This window comes from Physella acuta, unplaced genomic scaffold (genome assembly GCF_028476545.2).
Source record: "Physella acuta isolate Inbredline_101_S28 unplaced genomic scaffold, ASM2847654v3 ptg001929l, whole genome shotgun sequence".
NCBI lineage: Eukaryota > Metazoa > Mollusca > Gastropoda > Physidae > Physella > Physella acuta.
In genome coordinates this window covers 23,707-35,787 of record NW_026733434.1, presented here as the reverse complement: position 1 = coordinate 35,787, position 12,081 = coordinate 23,707, and the positions used below count along the sequence as shown (strand labels likewise).

The 12,081-nt window shown below is 34.5% G+C and overlaps 1 protein-coding gene across 1 annotated transcript; it reads right to left on the bottom strand.

The window, feature by feature from the left end:
* Positions 1 to 2,893: 2,893 nt before the first annotated feature.
* LOC131931250 (histone-lysine N-methyltransferase PRDM9) lies at positions 2,894 to 10,442 on the bottom strand. The gene is made up of 10 exons (XM_059287971.1): positions 10,341 to 10,442; positions 8,765 to 8,911; positions 8,325 to 8,450; positions 8,026 to 8,099; positions 7,651 to 7,792; positions 6,727 to 6,803; positions 6,330 to 6,539; positions 5,978 to 6,157; positions 4,957 to 5,059; positions 2,894 to 3,630 (listed from the first exon to the last, which is right to left on the bottom strand). Exons 2-10 carry the CDS (start codon positions 8,907 to 8,909, stop codon positions 2,942 to 2,944), a joined length of 1,746 nt encoding a protein of 581 aa, XP_059143954.1. The 5' UTR covers positions 8,910 to 8,911; positions 10,341 to 10,442; the 3' UTR covers positions 2,894 to 2,941.
* Between the last annotated feature and the right edge of the window lie 1,639 nt (positions 10,443 to 12,081).

Below are 12,081 nucleotides of genomic sequence, written 5' to 3'. Positions count from 1 at the left end.
AAAACAAGATCTCTTAAGCTGAGTAGTTTTATTACATCGCTATAAATAGAAAATGTGATAATTGAGAGGTCTCTGTTTGGTTTACATAAGTATATTGTTTTCCATACAACTCTAAAAATTGACAGTTAAATTAACGTGTGACAATAACATTATGCAGATATCGCAATAATTAGACATTAAAACTTTACTAAACCATGTTTGTTGTGTCTTTTTTTTTTTAAGAAACAAATCGCCAAATACAGTTTATAGTTTAGTAAGTAACAGGGGTGCTGTGTATAAGAGGGTAGGCCTACTCTAAAATATTTCGTGTCAAGAAATAGAATGTAGGCCTATATTTAAAAAAAACATCTAAAAACTTTCAAATTATTGGCCACTTTACTGCTAAACTAATGTTTATGATCCATTGTATGTTATGTTGTTATTTGAAACCGCCTTTAATAAAACTTCGCTCTTCTAAATTTATTTTTTGGTTAATTTTTTTCTATTTGTAAATGTTAGTGCTTAATACATGCATACAAATAAGAGTTAATTAGTTTAAATGTCAAAAACGACATTCTCAATGGTTAATTTGTTCCACGTTAATTTTATTGTGAACTTATGGTAAAAAATCCTGTTTATTTCTCTATTGGAAATCTGAAAGTTACCAGTGGGGTTGTGCTTCTCGTCAGATATAATATAGAGACCATATTGCCATGCTAGCAATATGTTTGCAGGCATTACAAGACCTTTTCTTCGCTTGCAGATGCGTTTCCTGGATCACTATCACTAAGGCACTATATTGTTAAATTAAGATCAACGAGAACAAAAGAGGCGTAGCGACCCATTGCGGCGCCCGGCTTGAACTATTGAATTTGCGCCCCCCTCCCTTGTATTCATTCATAGTCATTTTTGATGGCTAACAAAATGCCCCCCCCCCCCACTGGCCATCCACTTTATCTATTTTTGGTACGATTTTTACCCCCCCCCCCCCCTCCTCTTCGTCACACATCGTCACAAAAAGCCAGAATCCCACCCAGGCAAAGAAATGACCCAGCACCTCAGAAAACTTTCAATTTGCTGTTGTTGTTTGTTTTTTTAATTAAACAACTAAAAAAAATTTCTTTCTAAAAATGATTACTGAACTCAGTTATCATTAAATAATTTATTGAGTTTCTATTATAATTTACAAAATACCCCCTGTAAAAACGCAAAATATAGGCTATTAATTCAGGTTCCAACATAACTTAACAAAACAACAACTAACTGCTTAATTGTTAAGAGTCCCTGAGATAACGCAATGTTAGGTAAGATTCAGATATATGTCAAATATAGGCGACAAGTAGAATACTAGCGAAGGTCAGCTATATATTTGGTCAAGCAGAACCAATAGCATTGAACTTGCAGTGGAACGAGCTGACCGGTCGTGTGTGGAACATCGAAGCCGACCGATATATCAACTTTGAACATCACCATGCTCGAAGCCGCTACCGCCACTGAGGTTGTTTTGTTGAAATTTTGTTTTATTACCGACATTCTACGATTTATTTTTTAATCGAATAAAGCAAATATCAATTTTGTTTATTTTCAAAAATATAGTTAAAATTACTTAACAAAACATACAATTACAATTTTTAAAGTGTTATTTGGCCTATATTTCTACGATTTCTACAACTGCAACAAAATACAAAGTGTTAGAGATCGGAAGTTGTTGGCCTTAATAAATAAACAATGTGCCTGGATATTCCTTCCACTGACTACATTATAATTTATATGAACACTATGACCCTAGCAAGTATGTTATATTGCTATTGCTTAAGCTTTGACCTATATTACAGTTTTTATATGCACCTACACTGACCACTCTTTCTGAGTCGACCGAGACGGGATTTTTCTGCCGCTGACAAGAACACGTGAGCGGGCGATCGTAGGAGAAGTATTGATTTTAAAATATTTAAACAAAATCTGATCTAGATCAAGAATTTAAAAAATAACATACTACAACGCTCGTGCTATATTTGTTTAGTTTTACGACTTTTCTCCTCGCACTTCTGGTGAGAAAAAAAAACAACACCCAAAAGCCTCAAAATTGAATCTTGCTATTTACCCGTGATTCCGCAGGTGTCTCGCATTTTACCGCATCGCAATTTCCCCAACATGCACTTTTAAATTTAATCAATGGTTTGATTTTTAATTAGGTAACACTTTGTAATTATGAAATCTTATAAACCAATTTTTTTGTCAGTCTTTTAGAAAAAAAAACAAAAAAAAAACAGCTATGTGCATGTTTGACTAGGCAAATTGGTGCGCATGATTGATGGTGCGGCCGTATATTGAACGAGTGAAAGTGTGACGTTTAAGTGTGAGTTCGTTGTTGCCGTCTGATCTTGAGCGTCGGTGTGAAAGGACGTTTGTTGACTTGTATGACTCAAGATTTGAGAGATGTGAATGGAAATGAAGATTATAAAGAAGTCTAATACAAGAATAAAGTGGAGGAAGGAATTACTGAGTTGGTCTTATCTATAATTTGTCATCTAGATGTGAAGTAGCCTAATAGTAGCTTAAGGTTGTAACCTCAATCCGGTAGTGGTATTTCATAGCATCGAACCAAGTGATGCAAAGCTCTGGCATAGCACACATGAGCAGTCGTAACAACCTACCTAACATTTTCAAACTATATAATAACATTCAAACTTTGTAGCGAATTCAACTAACTGATTGTTCTTGATCTTGCTATTTGAAATAAAACTGCATCGATTTGACTAGAATTAAGTAGGCCCTACCTATATAGTATAAGTAAGGACAATTTAAAAAAACTAACAAAGTTTGATATCTAAAACTTTAATGATAAAAGAAAATGTTTTAACAGTTATTTTACATAAGGAAATGTGAACCAGAGTACAAGGCATGTCAGATGACGATAGAATTGATGCTTATCTTAGACAGAGATGTTTAAAGTCATATTTCAGCTGTGGGTTCTTTTATGTCTGGATAACTGTTCGTTATGTGTAAAACATGTACCACATTTGTCACACTTGTAAGGCTTTTCTCCTGTATGAATTCTATTGTGGCTCTGTAAATTACTAAGCACTGTAAAACATTGACCACATTTGTCACACTTGTAAGGCTTTTCTCCAGTATGAATTCTATGGTGTCTCTGTAAAGTACCAAGCTCTGTAAAACATTTACCACATTTGTCACACTTGTAAGGCTTTTCTCCTGTATGAATTCTATGGTGTCTCTGTAAACTACCAAGCACTGTAAAACATTTACCACATTTGTCACACTTGTAAGGCTTTTCTCCTGTATGAATTCTATGGTGTCCCTTTAAGTGGCTAGGCTGTGTAAAACATGTACCACATTTGTGACACTTGTAAGGCTTTTCTCCTGTATGAATTCTATGGTGTTCCTTTAAGTTTCCAAGCTTTACGAAACATTTACCACATTTGTCACACTTGTAAGGCTTTTTCCCAATGTGTGTTATCTGCTTTTGATGTAAGTTTGATGACTGGGAAGAAGAATGTACAGTAGTGTCATCAATAGCATCCAAACCCCTACTGACAATGCCTTCACCTCCATGTCTGTATTTCAGATGTGTATTCAAATAGGAAAGTTTTGAAAAGGCCACTCTGCAATGCTGACATGGATATATATCTGCAACAAATGTTTTTATAAAAATAACTGACAACTTTATCGAATACATGAAACACATCTATATTTGAATAAAGGTTGCTAATAAAAAATACAGTTAACCTGACAATAAGTGTTAATCTTTTATAGTCTTTTACATTGTGAAGTGATTACTCAGTGATAATGTGAATAAAGATGAAGACAACAAGGATATAAAAACAATGAAAAGTATAATAAAGGTGGAGAGAGATGACTAAATGATACAGTGGCCAAAGTGATGACTGACTGATACAGTGGACATTGATGACTAATACAGTAGACACAGTAATGACTAAATAATACAGTGGACACAATGGTGACTGATACAGTGGACACAGTGATGACTGATACAGTGGACACAGTGATGACTGATACAGTGGACACAGTGATGACTGAATGATACAGTGGAAACAGTGATGACTGAATGATATAGTGGAAACAGTGATGACTGATACAGTGGACACAGTGATGACTGATACAGTGGACACAGTGATGACTGACTGATACAGTAATGACTGACTGATACAGTGGACACAGTGATAACTTACTGATACAGTGGACACAGTGATGACTGACTGATACAGTGGACACAGTGATGACTGTTACAGTGGACACAGTAATGACTGACTGATACAGTGGACACAGTGATAACTTACTGATACAGTGGACACAGTGATGACTGACTGATACAGTGGACACAGTGATGACTGATACAGTGGACACAGTAATGACTGACTGATACAGTGGACACAGTGATGACTGATACAGTGGACACAGTAATGACTGAATGATACAGTGGAAACAGTGATGACTGAATGATATAGTGGAAACAGTGATGACTGATACAGTGGACACAGTGATGACTGATACAGTGCACACAGTGATGACTGACTGATACAGTAATGACTGACTGATACAGTGGACACAGTAATGACTGACTGATACAGTGGACACAGTAACGACTGACTGATACAGTGGACACAGTGATGACTGACTGATACAGTGGACACAGTGATGACTGAGACAGTGGACAGAGTGATGGCTGAATGATACAGTGCACACAGTGATGACTGAATGATACAGTGGACACAGTGGTGACTGACTGGCACAGTAATGAGTGACTGATACATTGGACACAGTGATGACTGGTATAGTAAAGACAGTAATCTGAGTGATTACTGGCTGATACAGTGGACATAGTGATGGCTACTGATAAAACAGAATGACAAGTCAATTGTATCAACAATAAAGACTAAAAATGAGATAACAGAGATGAGATGATCAGTGTAAAGAACTGAGTAAGCTTATTACCACAGTCATTGTTCTCCATGTTTGTTAAACTGTTCTTGCTTACAACACCAACCCTCTGTACCTGAATGCCCAGGTCTCTGGCATAACTGTCACCATAGTACACCTGAAAATGACAGAATACTGTTCAGTAGCCTACTAGTTAACTTAAACACAAGATTCAATCCATTGGAATCATTGGGTGGGGCTAGGAAAAAGATTGTTAGCACAATTGCCTGGGAAAAAGTTTCCAACTTTAAAGTCATAGTAATAAACCATACACTAGACCCCTTCTTCTTAAATCTATTGAAGTGCTGCTTACCTCTAGATAGTTTATGACATATGTATTATGTAGCTTTTTAAACAATAGATTAATGAGTAATACATAAGACAGGATGACTTTATTTAAAAAATATTTATATTTTTGTTTTTTTAACTGTTTTTTCCATGTCTCACATTTTAAAAAATATTACAAATACAGAGTTATAAAGTAGCAATGGTTAGACAATATTAGTTGAAAACAATTTTTTTGTCATTAACACATTTCTTCTAAATTATTTTTTAACCAATTACCAGTGGTGCTAAGAATCCAAGCTCAAAAAAAGTGATCTACACCTGACATGATTGGGTTATTCTGACAAGAAATAACTTACTGTCAAGATCAATAAAATTTCTTTATTTTTGCAGTTAGTATGTTAAGTGTTGCACTTCTTAAATTGCAACATGGAAGAAAAAAATAATTCAATGGCTATGCCTGCCCCAGTGCCAGTGAGTTTTGAGTGTTTTGATGAAGCATCTAAGTTAGTAAGGGATGGCATTGGTTGAATGGTTGAATTTATGACTGTTAACCCAAATGTCTGAAGCTAGGATCATGGGTTCGTCTGTAGAACGTTCCTGAATCAACCCAGCTCTAATGGGTACCTGACTCCCATCAGGGAAACTAATGCGGCTGGCCAAGGTTATTGAAACAAATGAACTCTACTACATTTACCCCTTATGTCTTGGACATGAACAGGAAAAGATGATGAGATAATCTGTTAGTTACCAGTATTTCTGTGCCTGCACTGATGTCCCTATGAGCTCTGTAGTAGATTTCACCTTTGTGCTGGTATGCTGTGACACACTGCTCATCCTCACAGCGAGCACAGTTTACAAATCTCATCCAGTTAGAGTCTGAGCTGTCACTGGCATCAACAAAATGGGATGGTCTCCCATCCTTGAAAATCTGAGGAAGCATATAAATTAAAGAAATAATGCTTTGTGCATGGGAAACAATGAGTAAAATAAAAAAAAATTGATACATGTACTTTCCAAAAGAACATCTACAGATAAAATGGGCATTAAATGGGTAAAAACTTGTACTAGCATCAAACAGTTTCTTTCACTACATTGCTCACCTGCCAACAATACCCAGAGTCATGTGCCATCTGCTCATTTTTCTCTTTTTTCCCACCATATGGCCCAAACCTTGTCCGCGCAGGAAAGGATGTTAAGGCAAAAACACCAAGTCCAGCATCAGGTATGTTAGATGTTTTAATGACTAGACCAGGGGGCAGAGTTTTCTTACAATAATCATTGTCCTTTCCCCTGAGGCAGTCTGGGGGAACCTATTTCACCATAGAAAACTGCATATCATTTTTCTAATAGTTATTACTAATCTTATTTGTTATGCAACAATACCCTGTCTGGTATACCTGCCAGGCCTTAGTAAGTGAAGTTTTCAAGGCATTTAATCATCACAAATAGTGCATAGAAATAGAAAATATAAACTCAAAGCAGCACTGTTTTATTTACCTGTGAATCTAATAAAATATTTAAAGGACCATGTTCAGTACAATCTCCTATGTATTCAATGTTGCACTCTTCACAAACTGAAACACAAATGTAAAACATTTAAACTACAAAGAAGGATATCGTAGCACAACCAATTGAATTACCTTTTGCTAGTTCTACTCACTTGATGATACACAGATTAATGCCCAGCAGCAATATAACAACCGATTATAAGGACAACAGATTTAAAAGCATTTGTAGTTTAGTTCAGCAAACCTTTATGTAGAGTGTTTTTTTTAATTGTCAACAACTTTAACAAAAATAGATGCACAATCATATTGGTTATAAGTAAAAAAAAAACTGGCTAAACTCAGAGCATCTGCAGAATCTAAGTCCTTATGCCAGTGGTTAGGTGCTCTACTAATCTGTCCCCTAAGTACAAATAATATTTTAAATAGTTTTTTCATTCTTAAAACAGCAAACACAGTGAAAAGGTGGGATACAAGACATATGATTACACTAAAGTAGTTTATAAACAGGGAAGAGCATGATCGGAGGGTTGAGCTTATGACTGCTAACCCAGAAGTCATGGGTTTGGATCCCAGACTCAAGTCTGTAGGGAGGTTTATAAGTCCATATAATTCTAAAGGGCACCTAACTAAGATAAGGGTGGGCAAAGCAGGAAGAGATGATAATGATTTGATAAACGAGTAACAGGAATAATTATCATGTACAAAACAGCTAGAATTGATACTCATGTACACACAAAACAAGACAAAAAATATATTCATCTACAAAAGAACTAACAGAGATACTCATCCTATACAAAATAGCTAAAACAGGAACTAATTGGGAAACTTATTAAGTACAAAAGAACTAACATAGATACTCATCATATACAAAATAGCTAAAACACAAAAACTTATCATGTACAAATAAACTAACAGAGATACTCATCGTCTTCAGGAATGTGCAGAGACATGTAGCTGGTCACTCTTTTCCTACGTAGAGGATATGTGTGTCTTGCTTCTTTCTCTATCGCAGTTTTTGATGGAAACCAAGGCTGCCTATTTTTAACTTGTACTGCCTAAAGTTTAAAATTGTAAAGATTAACAATATATGTTAATGCTGTGTACGGTCTATGTAGCAGTATTATAATTTAGGTAAAGAGGAACGTAGCAGTTGATTTTGAACCCCTATCCGCTTATTTACTCTGGTTGGATTTTATAGAGCAATGGCTTTGATAATGTTTTGGAAGAATACTTTTTGCATAGGAAGTTTTATGAAATAGATGCAAAAAAAAAAAAAAAAAATCTCAACCTTTGGTTTGGTTTTCTCTTTACTCATCTCAGGATGACACAGAGCAACATTTGTTGTCTTTTTTCTCTCTCCACCTATTTACATATACATTTGTTAATGCAATGAAACATTTTACCCATCAATGAATTCATTCTTGCCTTCTTTCTCTCTCCACTCATATACACATAGTTGTTGAGCCAATTAATTTAACATTTGACACATCAAACAAATCATTCTTATTTTCTTTAGCACAATCAGATGTTAATTCAATAAAACATTTGAGACAACAAACAGCTGATTCTATTTTTTTTAAGTTTTACTTCGTGGTGTAGCCTCCAATGCTGGGGTCCAGTCAGAATCAGAATCATCAGAATCTGAGGATAAGTCTAGCACCACTTTTTTCTTCTTTTTCTTAAGCATAAATTCAGGAGGCTCTACTGAAAGGCCTGAAAAAATAAATTTATAAAAATTATGTAAAGGAAAACTATTTCTAATTAAATGGGACAAAAAATGAGAACATGTCCAATATTTAACTCTACTTAAGAACTACATTAAACTTGCATAGAGAGTGCTATAAAATCAAGAGAAAGAAAACAAATAGAAAAGAACATGTTCTTAAAAAAAACCTATTTAAGGCTCTGCTCATGACTATTGAAAATTGAGGCCTTATATAACAACATTATTATAAAAGTTTGTAGATAGACCTTGAACAGAAAACAAAAATATACATACTAAAACTAAATGGCAAATAAAATCTTACCTGCACTTCTTAGCACTTCATAATTTTGCCTCAAGCTGCTGAGATGCTTCTTTTCATATTCAGGTATAGCAGCAAATTCTTCAGGTGTAAAAAATTCTTTTATTGATGTGGGCAAATGTTCTACTTTTAGCTTCATGTTTTCCATAGCTGAAAATACAACAGTATTTATTTCATCAGTTATAAAAATATTTCATTAAATTTAAGAAACCTTTTCTAACATTTTATTGCTAATCTTTAAAAAGTGTTTTTAAAAACAAAAAAAAAAGATGATTTTTTGGTTTACAACTTTTAATATTTAAAATATAAAAAAAACTTAATTCCTTACGATAACCTAGGAAACACTAAATAGTTTTTATGTCCCTGCATTTGAGGGTTCTTCTAGTAGCACCATTGAGCAATAGATCTCAAGCACCTGTGTGGAACTATCTTAAGCCACTGTTCCCTTACTAGCCCCTGTTTCTTTAGGCCTACTAAACAACAAATGACTATGTGCAGGAGTAGACATCTCTCTTGATTTTTCACATTTGCTTTTGCTCACTCAATGAATTAAGTAACATTTCTAAATTCTAACTGATCTCATTGTAGTAAATAGATCTAATTACCATTCTGTTTAGCAGTGACCTTCACAAATCTCAGAGCCAGACTTAGAATTTTCTATAATGAGTCAAATTTTACCTCCTGGAATTTTCTATAATGAGTCAATTTTACCTCCTGAACTAACTTGGTCCTTAAATGAATTTGGTGATTACTGTTTAGCTACAAAGTAGCTAGTCTAGATCTAGAATTTACATACTAAATTATTTGACTAATGATCGTAGCTTGCTTTAGACTTTAGATTTAGAGTATTAAAATACAAAATCTAGATCTCTATGCTTGTCTTTATTAAAGACATTGTCTTCATTTGTAGTAAATAATATTAATATATAGATCTATATCTAGATCTATAATATAAATATAGCCTCTATAGTACTCTATACAATCTAGATCTAGATTAGAGTCTAGATCTAATTTATAAAGTATATGAAGTTTTAGTTTTACAACATTTTTTAAAGTTAGTTTTAGATCTAGACTTCTAGACTCTAGTTGTAATAAATATAGACTCTAGATTCTAGATCTAGATAAGTAGATATTTCTAGACTAGATCTAGACTAGATCTAGATCAATTGTTCTGAACAGGGTTTTATTGAACCCCAGGGTTTCGGTGAGTGAGTCTCAGGGGTTTGGCAGAGGTCAAGATTAGAATAGATATTACTTAGAAATCTAGATCTAGCTCTAGACTAGATCTAGATCTTCTAGAATCTAGATGATACTACTAGACTAGATCTAGATCTAGTATTTATTACTAGATCTAGACTAGATTCTAGAGATAGATCTAGAATCTAGATCTAGATCTAATCTAGAGCCAGAGCAGTCTAGCTAGTAGATCTAAGTAAGTAGACTCTAGAAATCTAGATTACTAAGATTAGATTTAGAATAGAAGTCTTTCATTCCAAATCTTCTATTCTATAACATAAATATTACGAATAACTAGATCTAGCAATAGATCTAGATCTACACTTCTAGATTCTATACAAACTTTAACTGTAGGCTGTTTTTGATAATTCAGATCTTTATCTAATGTTGAATTCTTGTTGTAGCGCCAGAACTTGTCGTCTGCTAGCCTAGTAGCTCAGTATCGTATGCCTAATGACTGATAGCGTAAAGATAAATGACCGATTCCGTAAATTTATGGATATTTTAAAGTCCAGTAACATTTTATAAGAATGTAAACTCATCTTTTTTTTTTCAGTAATTCTGTATTTAACATTTCTAGCAGCAAACATTTGAAAGCATCAAGAAGGTATAGATCTAGTCTAGATCTAGAGAATTCGAACATTTGTCAAAGGATTTCATAGTCGGTTCCTTCACAATCCACAAACTATTAGACTCGATTTCTCGCTGAGGGGAAGTAACCCTATAAAAAAATATAATTAGGCCTACATACTAGCCTACATATTAATATTTAATATTAAATAAATTAATAATGATGATATCATCGTGCTGTCTCATTTTGGCCTAGCCTTTAAAAGAGACTTATCAAGCAGTTTAATGTTGCTATACGATTATATTGGCTGACTATACATAGATCTAGATCAGTGGTTCCCAAACTTTTTCGAGTGGCGACCCCCTTTTATAAAAAATAAGCGACCCGCGACCCCAATATAATTAAAAAGTCGAAATTAGTGAGGAAATTAATAAGCACTAAAATACGATTTTCTAGTATACTTTTAATATAAATTATTCTTGATAACTTTTATTTCGATGGTTGAAATTGAATGCCTATTACTAGCCGCAACATTCGCGGTTGAATTTTTGTTAGCATTAAATTTCTTTCTTTTTTTTTTTTTTAATTGGAGAAGACACAAAATGAACTAAAATTCGAAAGGCAATCGATTTCAGTTTGGGTATGAACGGTGCATACTACACCAAAATATTTTAGCAGTTTTTCATTTAACACGAAACGTGACGCGGAATCATTCCGCAAATTTAAGAATTCATCTTGTAATTCATCGGGAATGCTGGCAACATCAAGGGAATCAAAGAATGGGTAACGTGTCAATGCAGATTGTTCTTCTTTCAGCTCAGGGAAAATAACACCGCAGTTCGTTTTCAAGAGATTCAAGATGTCCAGAAATCTCCGCTTTTAAATTTTTATTTATCTCACAATCAGATTCATCTATCACACTGCAGAGTTTCTCAAACATGGCAATATTTCCAATATTTATTTTTCGTCGACAATTTTACAGCTGTGATAAAAATCAGAGGCGTAGCGAGGGGGGGGGGGGCGGACATATGTCCCCGTGCGCCAACCTTAGGGGGCGCCAAAATGGGTTGGATAAATAAATCGAAAGTTTGAAGGGGGTGTAAATCGAAATCTTGAGGGAAGGGAGGGGGGTGCAAATCGAAAATTTGTCCCCCGGCGCCGGGAAGGGTCTCCACGCCTCTGATAAAAATGACAAGAGATTATCTTGATAAGAGACAATATTCGTTCATTTTTATGTTAAGCTTATGTTGCTGTTCGAATATATCTGCCAGGTATGCTACTCTCTCCAACTACTTACTCTTCGCCGTTAAAGAATATCAAAAAGTCTTGTTTCCCATTGCACTTCCAAGAACAACTTGATTACATATTTCAATTCAAAAATACGATTCACATTTCCTATTGACACCCAACGTACTGTAGTGTAGAACCTCGTGATATTTATTCACGTCTTTGCACAGTTCTTGAAACAGACGAGTGTGTAGGGCTCCAGATTTAATATAATTTATCTCAATGA